At 36.4% G+C, this 18,119-nt stretch overlaps 1 protein-coding gene across 1 annotated transcript; it reads left to right on the top strand.

The window, feature by feature from the left end:
- The first annotated feature begins 1,893 nt into the window (after positions 1-1,893).
- Positions 1,894-9,293, top strand: LOC136802794 (small ribosomal subunit protein eS1-like). The gene is given in 5 exon segments (XM_067059556.1): positions 1,894-2,008; positions 2,159-2,236; positions 2,238-2,260; positions 4,788-5,294; positions 9,125-9,293. Coding segments are annotated over 5 exon segments (801 nt in total). The 5' UTR covers positions 1,894-1,949; the 3' UTR covers positions 9,259-9,293.
- The last annotated feature ends 8,826 nt before the right edge of the window (positions 9,294-18,119 follow it).

The following is an 18,119-nucleotide window of genomic DNA, read 5'->3' as shown; positions in this document are numbered from 1 at the left end:
TCCTTTTCCTTTCCTATCTTTCTTCTGTATCTTTACTTCTACTGACTGTTTGAGACTTAGTTTCTCATTTCTGACTAAGTTTTGATACCTGTCAATCATTTTTCGACCAATCAAATCATCGCACCGGGTTGGATTCGAACCACCACTAAAGAAAGACCTTCGGATTCGGAAGCCAACACGCTATCCGTTGAGCCACACTCGCACAGCAGAATACAAAATTTGGAAATACTTATAGAATGACAAAAAAGACGGGGGTGCTATTATGATATGGGTAAAAGTACCCCTTTTTTAACCTGACTGAAATTCGAGCCGTTACTAGCAACCCTGCGGGGCCCAAGGCGCCGAGTATGCACCCGGCACAGTGACAAGCCGTTACTAGAAACCCTGACCCTACCTAACTGTTAATGACCCAATACCCCCTGAAAACGGAATTACGGATAGGAAAAAAAATCGTGTTAGATCTACGGATAGTATATATCACTTTCCAGCTCGGGCCATACTCGGGCTTTACGCAAATTCCAATAAAAGTTTTGGCCCGAGAATTCTCGGGCCATGTCGAGGGTCGTACCATGCCTTCGCCTGAATTAGAGAATTCTGAACCCCTTGAAATCCCTAAGCAATTTCAACCGGGGCGGGAGCCCCGGTTGAATTATATGGTTAAATTATAACCATGCAATACACCTTTCCCGTAATTCGAAAATCTAATGCGCGCGCATTATTTTGATGCTCTCCACCGCTTAGTCTCTGGAGGTAAACAAACTCGTTTTTGCCTGCGTTCCCTTAGGGAAAGTTGGTTTTTTGAACTTTTCTTAAGTTCTGTCGAACAAAATCCCCTCAAATTTTAGTATGTTCAATCTATTCATGATATTATACCACCCTGAAAATATTTTGCCAAAAGAAGGTCGCTGTCAAAAGTTAGAGGCTAAAATCCCACTTTCCCTAACCCCTCGCAGGCAAAAACGCGTTTTTTACCTCCCAAACAATTTTATACACAACGGTGGAGCGCACATTTTCCCGGGCCATTTCTGAGAAATTTGAATTACGGGAAAGGTGTATTGCGCGCTTACGGCCTCGGAACATAAGCGTGCAATTGAGGAGGATTTCCCAGACTGATGGTGAAATATGTCGTTTTTTATGAAATTTGTCGTTCTTTTTGTCTATTTTTAGTAATGCAGGATTTTTTAGATAAATCCCCTCGAACGATCACTTGTTCGACGCCCCCACTTGTTCGACAATAATTGTCAAACAAGTGCAAGTGGGCGTCGAGCATGTGGGTGTCGAACAAGTGTGGGTTACAAGAGTGGGTTGTCGATCAAGTGGGCGCCCAAACTTTGTTTTTCGCTCCTTCGCGCAACAATACGGTGCGTGCGAGGCTCGCGATCGAGAAAGGTTATCTAAGATAACCTTGAGAGTCTGAAATTCTGCGAGCAGAATCTGTGATTGTAAATATTTTATATAAGGGAAAAAATATAACAATATATATAAGTAGAAAATTACAGTACGGGTAACGACCCAGGAAATTCTAATTGTACATATAAAACCCTTTTGTGTTTACGTTTTATTTTTATTATAATGTAGTGTAGTTTTTGTTAATATTAGCGAACTGTACAGCTATACGAAATAAACCTAATTTGTATTTAAAAACCTATTTCCCAAGGAGCAACAATCCATTAAGTCTAAACATTCAAAATACGTTACAAAAATAACGACCGGGCAAAATCCAACCAAACTTTTCCAAATAAGAATTTGCGAAATCGAAAGTAGATTTTGTAAACATGTGGGTTTCTAGACCTACGGTCTCCGAACAAGAGTAAAGGGAGAAAACTGTATGTTTCTTTTCCAAGACAAATTTTTTCGGTGACGGCATTTCGGGAGTCAATCTATTTTCCATCAATTTAAACCCCTCTAATTCTTTTTCGACCCGTAAACACAAGAGGGTTCACAAAACCATGGCGGTTGGCAAAAACAAGAGACTTTCCAAAGGAAAGAAAGGAACCAAAAAGAAGATGTAAGACCGAAATTTGTTTCTTCTAGTATTGCTTGATAATATGGCTGCTAGTACACATTTCCACATTCACCCGACACTTGTGATTGGTGCGATAATAGTGGATATTGTTTATGGTTATACTTGACAAATACTTCGGCTTTCTCTTTTCAGCATAGATCCCTTTGCAAAGAAAGACTGGTATGATGTAAAAATTCCATCAAACTTCAATGTGAGGAACATTGCAAACACCAGTACCCAGAACTATTGGAACAAGTAAGTATTTACCTTGTGAGTTTGTTATTGTTGACTTAATTTTGAGGCTCAAGAGCTTGAAAGTTAGTTGGGACCATCACTGGATGTACAATTCCTGACAAGCTTTCCTAACCTGCTGAATACAAATCTAAGTCTAATATATTTCTCATTTGGGTTACTACGGGACATAGTTCTTCATTCGCATAGCTGCAGGATTCCCTTGATTATCCAACCTGTATGATCTAAAGGGCCAGTCTCTATGCTAGAGTAAAGTTGATAGATACCAGTTCTATGTATTCTAGTTACTAGTACTGTTTACGTCAACTACACCATCAGTCTTGGGAATTTAATAAGATGTCAAAAATCTAGATATCAATATAAAGGGCTGCTTCATGGAAAATTATTCATTGGTATTGACTACTTCAGGTCCAGACCCCCGCGCTCGATAGGATCGATCATCGGAACGGCTCGATGACGGATCGATATGTGATCGATGGATTACTTATCGATCCGGATAGGAGATCGATAGAAGATTCAGCCATTAAAAAGTCTTGAGTATCGATCCTTCGTTGATCCATTATCGAGCTAGTATTTCAATCGAGTATATCGATTCGTCATCGATCGTTAATCGATTCGTCATCGATTCGTCATCGATTATGCATCGATCGTTAATCGATTCGTCATCGATCGTTAATCGATTCGTCATCGATCGTTAATCGATTCTTCATCGATCGTTAATCGATTCTTCATCGATCGTTGATCGATTCGTCATCGATCGTTAATCGATTCGTCATCGATTATAAATCGATTATGCATCGATTTTAAATCGATAGGTGTCGATAGGTAATCGATAGGTGTCGATAGGTAATCGATAGCGAGAAAGATCGATTAATATTAGAGCTCGATTTTTAGAAAGAGTCGATAGGGTCGATAAGATCGATAAAAGATCGATGATAGATCGATGATAGATCGATAACTAATCATAAGCTTAAAAAATATTGAGTATCGATCCTCTATCGATCTCCTATCCGGATCGATAAGTAATCCATCGATCACATATCGATCCGTCATCGAGCCGTTCCGATGATCGATCCTATCGAGCGCGGGGGTCTGGTTCAGGTTCACATACTTTCGCAAGTAGAAATTTTTGTGAGAACAGAAAATTGCAAAATTTACCAGTTTACCAGTTCTGTTTACATCAACTACACCATATAGGTTTGTTATTGTTGACTTAATTTTGAGGCTCTAGAGCTTGGAAGTTTGTTGGGATCATCATTGGTTGTACCATTCCTGGCAAGCTTTCCATTCCTACCTGCATGTTCAAATTTAAGTCTAATATTTTTTCATCTGGGTTACTACGGGACATGGTTCTTCATCTGCATAGCTGCAGGATTCTCTTGATTATTCTACCTTTATAATCTAAGGGCCAGTCTCTATGCTAGAGTAAAGTTGATAGATACCAGTTCTATGTATTCTAGTTACTAGTACTGTTTACGTCAACTACACAATCAGTCTTGGGAATTTAATAAGATGTCAAAAATCTAGATATCAATATAAAGGGCTGCTTCATGGAAAATTATTCATTGTATTGACTACTTCAGGTTTACATACTTTCGCAAGTAGAAATTTTTGTGAGAACAGAAAATTGCAAAATTTACCAGTATGGATTTCGTGTAACTAACGCCGAAGATCAATTTTTAGCTTTCCTTTGATAAGATGTCAAAAATCTAGATATCAATATAAAGGGCTGCTTCATGGAAAATTATTCATTGTATTGACTACTTCAGGTTTACATACTTTCGCAAGTAGAAATTTTTGTGAGAACAGAAAATTGCAAAATTTACCAGTATGGATTTCGTGTAACTAACGCCAAGATCAATTTTTAGCTTTCCTTTGGCTAAATTTGCTTACGCTCCCGTCAATTTTATGTATTAATCATGTTGGCGCATGCGCCTCTTTTCCCATCTTGCACCCTTATTGAAAAATTGAATTTTGGTACAAAAGAAATTTTGCTTGGCTTGAGGCTTGCTGTATGGAAAAATATCTTCAGCTCGAGATTTGAGGAATCCATACTGGAAAATTTACAACATTTATTTTTGCAAATTTGAGGAAAATTTATTTTTGCCATCATTGACTTCTGAGTCATTATGTCAAAAAATAAGGTAAAAAAAATGCTAAAAATATTTTACATTTGTTACAATTTAGAAGTTTTGTAAATTTTCAAGAATTTTTAACGAGTAAAACTTAGGGAATTGCCCTATTAAGAATTTTCAATTATATTAACTTTAAGGAAAAAGGCCAAATTTCGTGAAAATGCTTTTAGTAACTGGAATTCTGAGGCAAGGCTAGATGGAGATCACATTGTGAAAAAGGCTTGGAAACAACTTAAGCTGTTTCAGTTAACCTCCTTGGAAAGTTTAAAAGTAACTTAGTAAAATTTTGTTGATACCACTGAAAAGTTCTCAGAAATTGAATAGAAAAATACTTGTGACCACTGATTTAATGAAAAGGATAACTTAAACTTATTTCAGTCTGCTTACCTTTTCAGAAATTGCATCTGATGCCTTGAAAGGACGTGTTTTTGAAATGGCCCAAGCTGATTTGAACAATGATGAAGTTTCCTTCAGAAAATACAGATTGATGGTTGAAGATGTTCAAGGCAGAAATGTTATGACCAATTTCCATGGTATGTCAATGACCACTGATAAATTAAGATCACTTGTCAAGAAATGGCAAACATGCATTGAAGCCCATACTGATGTCAAAACCACTGATGGATATTTATTAAGATTCTTTGCCATTGGCTTCACCAAGAAGAGAAATAACTCAACAAAGAAAACAGCATATGCTAAATCAACCCAAATAAGAGCCATCAGAAAGAAGATGGTTGAGATCATGAGTCGTGAAGTTACCACCAAAGATTTAAAAGATGTTGTCACCAAACTTTTGCCAGACAGCATGGGTGCTGATATGGAGAAATCTTGCCAAAGCATCTATCCACTTCATGACTGTTACATTCGTAAAGTAAAAGTATTGAAGAAACCTAAATTTGATGGTAAGAATTTTTTTAGGTTGAGCAGTAATTCTTGAAATAAACTGTCAGCCATTCCAACAACCACCGATGTTTGATAATACATTGTTGGCTGGTAGTTTGGCAAGATCAGCAGCCCATTTAAAACCCATGAAAGCTTTGCTCTTGTGGATCCTGTCTTGGGCAACATTTCTTCTTTTGAAAAGTTTCCTCTCTTCTGTCATCGCTTAAAAATCTACTTAAACCTGGAAGTCACAAGTGTGTCAAGTTTAATGTCCTGTATTTACTGCTGTGCGTCTGGCTGGGCTTAGCAAATGTGATAGTGAAAGGAGTGTTAAGTGTTATTTCTCACACAAGCTCTAGAATGCTCTTTGGTAGTGATACATAAATTTAGATATTGCATAGTTGCAGGATTCCCTTGATGACCTACATGTCATTAATGGGCCAGTCTCTGTGCAAGAGCAATCCCATGTAACAAGTACCAACTTCATTTTTTCCATAAATGGCGTTGTCAAGATTACCATACAACCAAATTCTTTGTTAAGTCATTATTCGCGATTACTATTTAGTTATTTTTGTTCAACTAACAAGTCTCTTGACTTAGCCATTCTAACAACCACTTGTTCTATCAAAGTGTTCAAGTAGCTGGTAGTTTGGCAATATCATTTAAGCTCATTTAAAACCCACGAGGGTGATTTTATGAAGCCTTTGTCTTGGGAAACATATCCTGAGTAATTTGTTATATGCCTCCTGCAGGAAATTTGTGGTACAGCCTACTTTTTATAAGTTGTTTCATGAAACACTGCAGACCATAGACTTGTTAGTTTTTACGTGGAGTTGATGGTGATTACCACGTCAACTCCCCCGTGACTAACATACAGAACAATTTTGAATTTTTGCTAATTATTTTTAGGAAAGCACTAGTTGAAGTCAAGGTTTGAAAAGTGTTTTCTAATGATCAATTGTAAAAATTTGTTTTGATCTGGAAATAAGAAAAGTACAATGCCAGACGGTGTCAATCGAACGCCGAATCAATTGAACACAATCGAATAATTGCAATTCGATTGTCGAACTCAATCGAATCGCAATCGAATATTACCCAGGATTTGCCGTTCAATTGCTTCGATTACGTTCAATTATATTCGATTACGTTTGATTGATTCAATTGTATTCGATTTTATTTGCCCTCGTACGGTACTTAAAACGCTCGGGCGCCCACACTAAAAAAGCTCTAAAGGAGTGATTTAATTTAATCGCAATCAAACTTATCGAAAATGATCGTAATGGATTAAAATCGAAGATCAATCGAATGTAATCGAACCAATCGAACATAGCCGACTATCAATCAAACCTAGCCTGGGAATCCAAGCTCATAATTTTAGAAAAAACATAAAATACCTCACCTCACAAAGTTCTAAAATTATAGAGCTTGGTGCAGGTAGATTAGTCTGACACAGAATGTTATAAACAGTCTGTGTGTGAACCCTTGTTGACAGACTTTCTGAACTTTGGAAACCCAGGCAAACACACACAATCAACTTACCATAAAAACTCTTTCACAAGCTCTAAAGACTTTCAAAACTACTAAAAACCACATCAAAACATCAGCCACATGTATTTAGACTTCCAGCCAACAGCCATTTTGTTTCGAAATGAATCTATGTTTTCATTTTCATTTGTTTTCCTTTTTTCTGCAGAGTCAGCTTTTTCCATAAATTATGCGCGCGCATCGAAATTATCAAAATGCGCGCGAAAGTACTGCTAAGTAATACGCCAAAAGCTGGCCAATCAGGCCGAACCTGCATTGCAGGGAAAAATGTCCCTGCAAGCAAGCTACCTGCACCAAGCGTTAAACCAGCAGCAAAAATATCATAAACTAGACTGTGAAAAAAGTTTAACGCTTGGATTCCCAGGCTAAATCAAACCTTGCATGAACGCAATAGAACACAATTGAATATTACCCAGGAATCAGCCATTCGATTGCATTCGACAATCAAATACCAATTATTCGATTATGTTCGATTGCGATTTTCGTTTGAAGTCGTTCGATTGACACCATCTGGACAATGGCCTTCCCTGCTGCAAGTGAGAATTCTTTGAATTGGTCTCGTTCATAGATTGAAGATGTACTAACTCCATGTTCGGTGATTAAAAAAAGCTCCCTCTACTGATTACCTGAAGATAAAAGGCTTTCCGGAATCATTTGAAGCTGAGAACAGAATATATATATATTTTTTTATCGTCTCTTTTATCACCAAACATTATGGTATATAATCATAAAATAGTCTCTAGGTAGTATGTACATTTAAAAAAAAATAATAATAAAGAGCCCTAAATATATTTAAGTTTCCATTTTTCAAAAAATGTAAAAACGGAGTGACCGGTATAGATCACAGGGACAAAAGCGGTCACTAGCGGGAAACAATACCCATCCGTTGCGGGGCCTATCCGCAGGTGAGGATAACTTCTCCCCAGATTACGCTTGGTCCGGACTGTGGGAATGAATATGTTATCATTCTTTGATTGAGCCATTCCAACAACCACCGATGTTTAATAATACATTGTTGGCTGGTAGTTTGGCAAGATAAGCAGCCCATTTAAAACCCATGAAAGCTTTGCTCTTGTGGATCCTGTCTTGGGTAACATCTTTTCTAGAGCTTACACGTAGACTTTTCGCTGGATTCTGCAGGAAATTTGTGGTACAATTTTGCTTGAATAAGTTGTATCATGAAACACTGCAGAATATAGATTCTTTAGTTTTTACGTGGAGTTGTAAAATACCATCTTACCTATTCCCCCGTGACTAATGGACAGAGTTAAATTCCTGAATTGTTGCTGATAGAATTGTTCAATGATTAAAAAAAGCTCCCTCTACTGACTACCTGAAGATAAAAGGCTTTCCGGAATCATTTGAAGCTGAGAACAGAATATATGTTATCATTCTTTGTTTGAGCCATTCCAACAACCACCAATGTTTAATAATACATTGTTGGCTGGTAGATTGGCAAGATAAGCAGCCCATTTAAAACCCATGAAAGCTTTGCTCTTGTGGATCCTGTCTTGGGTAACATCTTTTCTAGAGCTTACACATAGACTTTTCGCTGGAAACTGCAGGAAATTTGTGGTACAATTTTGCTTGAATAAGTTGTATCATGAAACACTGCAGAATATAGATTCTTTAGTTTTTACGTGGAGTTGTAAAATACCATCTACCTATTCCCCCGTGACTAATGGACATAGTTAAATTCCTGAATTGTTGCTGATAGAATTGTTCAATGATTAAAAAAAGCTCCCTCTACTGACTACCTGAAGATAAAAGGCTTTCCGGAATCATTTGAAGCTGAGAACAGAATATATGTTATCATTCTTTGTTTGGGCCATTCCAACAACCACCAATGTTTAATAATACATTGTTGGCTGGTAGTTTGGCAAGATAAGCAACCCATTTAAAACCCATGAAAGCCTTGCTCTTGTGGATCCTGTCTTGGGTAACATCTTTTCTAGAGCTTACACGTAGACTTTTCGCTGGAAACTGCAGGAAATTTGTGGTACAATTTTGCTTGGATAAGTTGTATCATGAAACACTGCAGAATATAGATTCTTTAGTTTTTACGTGGAGTTGTAAAATACCCATCTTACCTATTCCCCCGTGACTAATGGACAGAGTTAAATTCTTGAATTGTTGCTGATAGAATTGTTCAATGATTAAAAAAAGCTCCCTCTACTGACTACCTGAAGAGAGAAAGCTTTCCGGAATCATTTGAAGCTGAGAACAATTAAGTAAATTATGATAGTGTGCTACAATCGTTCTATGATCAATCGCCTTGATTAACTTCTTCTTTTTTCTGTTTTAGTCCACAAATTGATGGAAATGCATGAAGGATCTTCAAGCGCCCCTGCCACTACCAGCGCTGACCCATCCGCCCCAGGTGGTGTTTCCGTCGAACGACCAGACAACTACGAACCGCCAGTTCTTGAATCCGTATAAAATGAAATAAATTATATGGTGTGAACCTAAATAAACTGTTTTCAATTTCCTTTGAAAAGGTCTCAAAATATCTTAAGCATATAAATGTACATTTTTATTTTGGATTTGCCTCTTTTATCTCATGCTTAACGCACTTAAAGTGTCATGTTAAATTTGATTGAATGAATGGTGCGATAATAGCTCTAAAGGCTCTGTTACGTGCGTACCCATTGGCTTTTTGGGAGTGTGATTAATTACGTGAGTCTCGTGCCCTCGTGGGTCGTGCCTTCATGCCTCGTGCGTCCCGTGCCCTCGTGGGTAGTTCGTGGGTCCTCAAAAAAATTACGTGGGTCCTAAAAAAAAATTACGTGGGTCCGGAAAATGATTTCGTGGGTTCAGTAGTCACGTGTGTCCTTGTAATTGTAGGCCAGCGTCCAAGGTTCAGAAAAGGCCTTAAAAATGGTTTTCGTAGGGCACCCCTTAGATCAGGGCAAATTTTTGATATTATGCTCCTAATAGGGTGTAGAATTGACAAAAAAAATTTGCCCTTCGAATCTCCTGCAGTTTTCGAGTGAATCGATTTTTAGTTAATCGATAGAACTTATCAAGGGTCCCCCCTTTAACTAACGGTTTTTTCGAAGTCTGAAAATCAAATATCTGATGCTACCAACTGATTCAGCTTGAAAAGTAGATAAAGAAAATGGGGTTATTTTTTAAGTTTCGACCACCTGGTGCCGAGAAATGGCATTTTAACAGTCAGGAACTATTGCAAATTAGGCTATGATGGCCAAACTAGGATGTTCGCCTAATTAGGCTAGGATTTATATCCTAGTTAGGATATTAATGGCTTAATTTGGATATATGAAATATTCAAACCTAAATATCTTGAGAACAAGTAAAATCCGCGTCAATCTTACTATATGGACTTGTCACTTGTACTAAGAAGAGTATTTAAAGCGAAAAACTTTTCTCTTTTTAGAGCGGAGTGAAAAGATGTGATTATCTTATTGAAATTTAGCTTAATTTGGCCATGATAGCCAAATTAAGCCGATTTAAGTTCTACATACAGCACGCCATTTTTTGTCTGAAAAATGAAAAAAACTTAGTATCATAATGTATATATTGTTGTTATCGTGGGCTTTAAAAGTATAGTTGTTTGGTTTTGCTGATCTTAAAGATATGTTATTAAGATATTAAATTCACACTTGATAGATTGATTAAATTTAAATATTTAAAATATTTAAATTGAGGAAAGTCTTTTTTACGTCTTTTTATTATATTATAGCTGACAAGGTTGTTCATAAAATCTAAAAGTGTACAATACAAGTTTATTATGAAGATAACAATAGATAGATAAAACATGTTTCTAAAGCAAAGTTCGGATTACGTTTGTTTACATTAATCTTGAAATAATTTCGACTGTACTGCTGTATATATGTAAACATAATTTTGCTGAAACAGCATAATATTTAAAAACTGAATATTTTCTCAGTCCGCTCAAATTTTACCCAAAAAACATTTGGAACTCATTCAAATAAATAAGAATTTTAAGCACATTTTAAGCTAAATATCGACGCGGATTTTGAAATCCAAGTCAAAAATTGGAATTTTGTTCCTTCCAGCCTAATTAGGCTACAATTTCTGGCTTAATTAAGCCATCGTATCCAAGTTAGGCCAGAATCGGCGAACATAGCCTAATTTGCAATAGTTCCTGACTGTTTAAGGCGAAAAATCGACGTTTTGGGCGTTTTCCGATGACGTCAGCATTTTCCTAGAAGCATTTTCAGGAAAAATCATTCCCATGGCTGGATAGCCCTGAATTAGTAGTATCCAAAAATGGTATGGTTTGTTAACTTTCGATGTCAAAATCTCGAGATATTTTGGTTTAAATATCGAAAATTATCGATATTTTTTGCTGAGTCAGCAGTTTTTCAGCATATTTACCCACCTTAAAAATGAATTATCTCGAGATTTAGACATAGAAAGTTAACAAACCATACCATTTTTGGATACTACTAATTCAGGGCTATCCAGCCGTGGGAATGATTTTTTCTGAAAATGCTTCTAGGAAAATGCTGACGTCATCGGAAAATGCCCGAAACGTCGATTTTTCGCCTTAAAAATGCCATTTCTCGGCACCAGGTGATCGAAACTTAAAAAATAACCCCATTTTCTTTATCTACTTTTCAAGCTGAATCAGTTGGTAGCATCAGATATTTGATTTTCAGACTTCGAAAAAACCGTTAGTAAAGGGGGGACCCTTGATAAGTTCTATCGATTAACTAAAAATCGATTCACTCGAAAACTGCAGGAGATTCGAAGGGCAAATTTTTTTTGTCAATTCTACACCCTATTAGGAGCATAATATCAAAAATTTGCCCTGATCTAAGGGGTGCCCTACGAAGTGACACAATTCACTACCTCGGCCGCTGGTCTATTGTGCGGAATCTTTTTTGTAGAATTTTTGATGGGATAAGTTTGAGAGTTTAATCGGATATTGTTCTCCTTAAAGGGACATAACAGTACTTGCGAAATTTGTAAACAAACTGTATGCAGCGGATACAAAATCAAAACAAATGTCACATGTCAAAATAAAAAATAAAACCAAATATGGCTAATTTTGATTGTTCAATTGTTTTACAAGTTTGTTTTGGACACGTGATTTTAATTGTTCTCTTTAATGACACGTGGTTCGCGCAATGTTTACATTTTACTACTGTTATGTCCCTTTAAAGCTATACTTTGAGACAACATACGATCTCGCCAAAATGAAAACACCATTTTCGAATACAAATTTCCAAAAATAATTGACATTAGCGAGTTTATGTATGTGTGTTTTTCAGCGACGGAGACGGTAAGGTTCTAATTTGATTAGATCCTGACCAGCTGAGGACGACGGTAAATCAGCACTTTTACCGTCCTCGATTTTGCGGGGCGGAATTGCGGGTTTTTCCAAATCGCTTCAGTCACTCTACCGTCCTCAAAAGTGCAAATACATAAACTCGGTATTAGCGAGGTTAAGCAAGAAGCTATCTGTTACGTGAGTATTTAGACTTGATCCGAGGTGTTTTAGCCTGATTCCTAAAGCTTCACGGCATAGAGAAAAAAGAGGTTAAGCAAAAAAGGCGATCTATCACGTATGACGTAATGTCGATTTTTCCGTATTTCACTTTCGGCCCCTACTTCTGAAATTTTCTACCTCTTTTTTCTTTTCCAGTTTTCTTGTTGGGGGTTTGGTCTATAAATTCCCCTTACTTTAAATTTTAATCTTAGTTTTTTCCCAAGACAAATGTTTTTCACAAAAATTAAATCTAGACAAGCATAGTCAGAGTATTCTATTACTTTTACTATTATTTATTATTCAACACTTTCGTAAACAAGAAATATGTCATTTGACTTATCATTTCAATGAATCAATATAATATTATGACTTAACATTGCAATAAAAATATATAATTTCATAATTTCATTCCTATAGTTTACATAGGTACCAATAAAAAATTACTGCTTTATTTATAAACAAAAAATAATCTGTAAGAGCATAGACATAGTGTACAGTATGTCATCCTTATTTAGCTGAATTTCTATATGAATGCTTCACCATTACCAATAAAAACTCTCTTATAAAAAGTGTGCAAACCTGGTCTTGTGTTTCATATCTGGCAGGTGTTCCTTCTTCTGCTTCTTTGCATTTCAAGGTACCGATATCACCTTTTTAGGAAGGGAGATGTCTCTTTAGAATCCAACCAATCAAACCAAACGTTATAACGTTATAATGTTGAAGAAGTTGAAGGATGACCAGTCGGTCAGTTAAAATTTTTCAGCAAAGGATTGAGAACTTGAAGCAGTAGCAGTGTCCAGAAGATAAGAGCTTTATATAATTTTGGGGAACGGTTTGAAGTTTAGCGGTTGTGTGACATCAGGTTTTTAGCAGGCTGATTTGTACGTACAATATAGTCAGATAGTTGATGATGAATGAAGAGCAGGAATTGAAACTCGTTACTTAATTCATAGTTGTAGCAGTTGAAATTGGAAAAATATATAAAGATTTCTTCTGTTTTGCTTTGGGTGGAGGGGTAAATTTCTTAGAGCTTGGCAGAGCGTCTTTTTCGTGTTTGTTGCTTTAGGTGGGTGATATTATAACTTTGGCTTCTTCGCACTTGATGGTGGCACCACAGAAACACTAAAAAACATGAAAAAGAAATATGGTTACATGCTGTTCATTGTAAAGGTTACTTTGGATGTATTTGGACTTTGAGACCATATAAAAAGCAAGATAAAAAAGAGAAGAAAAACAAACAGACAAAAGAACCAGAAAGAAACTTTCTGTTTGTTTTGGTTTGATAAAAAAGTCAGCAAAGGTTATTTAATTACACTTACATCTTGACCTTCTTTTGAGCAATAAATTCTTTCACTTTGTTTGTATGCATCATAGTTTCCACAGATGAGATTCAAAAACTTTCTTCTGTCAGCTCAAACTTGTCAGAAGTCAAAAAAAATCTACCAAAGTTTCTTTTCTGTTTACATTTTTTTCGGGTGATTTTTTATTACGCACGGAGCGAGCGTTAGCGAGCGGGGTGCGACTCTTTTGGCAAACGCATGCGCGTAAGCAAAATTTACAAAATTTCAATGATATGCGGGCCCTAAAAATGGAAATTCAGTTTTTTTTCACGATTTTTTTCGTCTAGCCGCTATTCCAACATGTTTAGCCTCTGGAATGGTTCAACTTTGAAAATTTCGTGAAAATTATCGTTTTTAAGAGAAGTCGTTGCAGTGTCAATCTTTCGCAAATTTAAAGGCCGGCCTCCACTTGCGCGCGCTTCGATCGCGTTTTTTCGAGCAAAGCCTCCACGCTATTGGTCAAAAGAAAAATGAAGCAACTCCATTGGCGCGAACTGACGTAACGGTTTAAAAAAGTTGAAATGTGTTCAACTTTTTTTTCAAGCGCGCGCTACATTTTTATGACGTAATCTTTTTTCAAAGCAAAAAGGATTGAAGCCCAAAAGTGCGATCGTAGCGCGCGCAAGTGGAAACCGGCCTTAAAAACCCACTTTCCCTTGGAAAAAATTGACGTTTTTTGGTTTTTTGGGATCCTTGGGGCATAAGGTACCTGTTGACCGCAAAAATTTCAAAATTCGCGAATTGACCGTTGACAACATTAGGGGTAAAGGGACCCACTGACGTCACGGGTTTGGGAAAAACTTCAAAATGCGATATCTCGAGTTTGAAGAAGAGTTGAGAGGTCGTTGACCCCTCATTAGATCGAGAACTTTATGGGGAATGAGATGGGAAGGTTTATAAGGCTTGAGTAGGACTTCAAAATTTGGCTGAATTTTTAGCCATTTTCAGTTGATGACGTCATCAAAACAAAAAAATGCAATAACGTGAGATTGGAAAGGAGTTGGGAGGTCGTTGACCCCTCATTCTATCGGGAATTTTATGGTGAATGAGATTGAAGAGTTTATAACGCTTGAGCACGATTTTCAAATTTGGCTGAATCTTTAGCCATTTTCAGTTGATGACGTCATCAAAACAAAAAAATGCGATAACTCGAGATTGGAAAGGAGTTTGGAAATGGCTAACCCCTCTTTGGATCGGAAAATTTATCGAGAATGCAATGAGAGAATAGGGGTGTTATGAGGCCTTAGGACGACTTTAAATAAAAATTGGTTAACATTTGGGTAAGCAGCGTGAGGAAATCAAAACAAAACAGCCGAAACGAACTGAACTCTCAGAATAAATAATGGAAAAACGTAAAAAAAAAACTATTTTTTGATGAGCTCTTACTCCATTCTTTCCAAAAAGTGAGTGAAATTAAATCCGATGAAATATATAGAAATTATAAAAAACTACTCGACAACCACGTGACGCGACCCATATAGCAAATAAATTCAGCTATCGGCACTATTCGTTCGTGAAAACCAAACAGTTTTTTATCAATGCATGCATAAAAACTTGAAATTCTTTAATACTTGTCAAGAATATTTTCCATAACAAAACGAGGGAATTTCAATGTCTTTGATTAAACCAGGTAACGAGGGGCTTTTGTAAAAAGTCTCTTGTGTCTCTCCCAATCCTCCACAAAACTGTGTCTTTGACTTTTCAGCATCAATTCTTCAACAATCAACACTTTACTTCGAAAATTCGACACGTTTACAGCTTGACGATAGTTGAAAGTTGAGAAGTTCGCCCCAATTAGTTTTTGTTGCAAAAATGTTGTTTCAGCAGACTATTCATAGCTTAAACCAGTATGCATTTTCTCATCTATGCATCAAAAGAAAAACATCGAAAAGTGTTATCAATCTGATAGGGGTCTGATAGAGAAACGCAATAATGAAAAATTTCTTTTCAATCGAAAAATACAATACATCTTCTTTTTCTGTGTATACTGTAATGTATAATAATTTCACAGCTGCTGCAATTATTTTGAAGCTTCTGGATCGACAAAATCTTTCTTTATTTTGATGTGCATAATTTCGGCGGGAACTTCGATCGAATGTTTTTGTTCGAATTTAAAATTCGAATCTAGCAAGATTTTCGAACAAAAACATTCGAAATTAAAGAGACCCGGAAGTTATTTTCCATTTTTTATAACTTTGGAATTTTTGCTTCCTTTAGCTTTCCGAGTTATTATTTATTTTCTAACTCGGAAAATTGTGCTTCCTTTAACTATCCGAGTTATTTTTATTTTTTGAACTCGGGAATTTTGGCTTCCTTTAATAACTTTCTGTAAATAGATTAAATCTATTAAATTTTACGTTTAATAAAAAGGCTCGCCTCGCTCGTAAAATATTTCTCGTATTGCACTCAAAGTCGTGCGATAACTATTACTTATTGAGTCTTCATTGGATTTGGTAATCATCGATAGAATCTATCGGATCATCAATTAGAAATCGATTTCATTTCAGTAATGTTAAAAATTTATTACCCTTTCGGTGACGACATTCAGGGCCAAAATGACGTCCTCGTCACAAGATTCACAGTATTTTGAGTTTTGATCCGTTTTAAGTTGTAATTTTTAGATTTATGGAATTCTGGATTTTCGGAATTTCTTTGGGGTTTGGGATTTCGGAAAAAGAGTACGATATTCTTCACCTCTTCTTACATAACTAGTGTGGGCTTGAGACGTCTATAGAATCCTTTCGCTTTGCGAACACGAGACTCGTTCTCCGTGCGTAACCCCTTTTACGATTGATCCTAAACGATTCAGCCCAATCTCCGTAAGCTAAATTTCCCTGGATCATGCTTATATCCTAATCGATATCTATTACGTGAGATTTGAGAAATTCGCGCAATAGATCCACTCCCCAAACTATGACGTACAGGTCAAATTTCACGGGACAGAGTTAGCCTTGAGATTTGGGCGCTAGCCTGCGAAAAACTCACGTAATAGATTCTGTACGTAATAGATAGCTTCTTGCTTAACCTCGCTATTGAATATTAAAAATTTTTATACTAGGGAAACATGGCACTATCAGACTGTCTTTGTGCAAAATTTCAAGTTATATTTCAGTGTGATGCTTGGAGACATGAGAGGATTTCTAATGCCAAACTTCAATCAAAATATTAAAAAATTCTGGGATGCCAAGTATATATATGTTTTTCGGACCCACGAACTGTACCCACGAGATTTTCTTTCGGACCCACGAACTACCCACGAGATTTTTTTGGACCCACGAACCAGCCACTTAATTTTTTTCGGGACCCACGAACTACCCACGCAATTTTTTTTGGGACCCACGAACTACCCACGTATTTTTTTTTGGACCCACGTAATTTTTTTCGGGACCCACGAGGGCACGGGACGCACGAGGCGCGACCCACGAGGGCACGGGACGCACGTAATTAATCACACCCGCTTTTTGGAAGAACAAAGCAGATATTTGAATTTTTGTTCTTTTGGAACAGTTCGGAATGGCTTTTTATTCGGTCGATTTTCGAAATAATTTTATGAGAAACTGGTTTTTGGCATTTTCTCGAGATTTTTTTGCACAAAGATGCGTATAAACAATACCCAAAACAAGTCAGAATCCGATTTTGGAGGAAAAATCTTCTTCCGGCCGAAAATGCCATTAGATCTTTCTATAAATTACGTCACGAACATCACTTGCCTCGTATCCAAACAATTGCCATGGTGTGAATATATTCCTTCAGGCATTAAATGATTTCTTTAACATTATGTATTTTAATGAAATCCGCTGGGAGTTAATCACCTTGGCAACAATCTATAGTGCCCACCATCAAGTATGCTTCAATTTTCAATAAAACTGATATAGACCTTTTCATAAATTACGTCACGAACATCACTTGCCTCGTTTTAAAATCATACATGGTGATTAATTCCCAGCAGATTTTATCAAAACTCATAAAAAATATTTTCCGTCATTTGTTTGCTCATTTTCTGTCGACTTAAGGTGGTAGTCTACCGCCAGATTTCAAAAGTCAAAAAATCACATTTTTTGCAATAACTCAAGAACTTCTTTACATTTCGTAATGAAATTTTCAGGAAATGTATATCAACTATTAACATTTCTAAAAATAAAAAAAAATTCTAAAAATAACCAAAGACTGGGGTAAAATCAGCTAGGGGGTAAAATACTTTATTTTGCTTGTGTCAGGTTTTCTGAATAGTCGGCTTGACCTATGAAGTTAGTTTTTTTTTTAAATGACTAATATTTAGAAAAGGTCTGGAATGAGTGAAAAAAAAAATTAAAATTTTTTTCCAGGGGGTAAGAAACTGAAAAAAACGCTTTTTTGAGATTAAAAATCAGGAAATCAATTTTAAAACTTTTTAATCCATTCATTCAATGCACAATCATGTAAGGAAACTTCCCTGAAAATTTCAAGCCTGTAGCTACTCTCAATCCTAAGATATTTCTGAC

Source organism: Clytia hemisphaerica, unplaced genomic scaffold (assembly GCF_902728285.1).
Source record: "Clytia hemisphaerica strain Z4C2 unplaced genomic scaffold, Clytia hemisphaerica genome assembly, whole genome shotgun sequence".
NCBI classification, from domain to species: Eukaryota; Metazoa; Cnidaria; class Hydrozoa; order Leptothecata; family Clytiidae; genus Clytia; species Clytia hemisphaerica.
The sequence above is the reverse complement of the archived record's forward strand: the minus strand, read 5'-3'. Positions and strand labels throughout refer to the sequence as shown.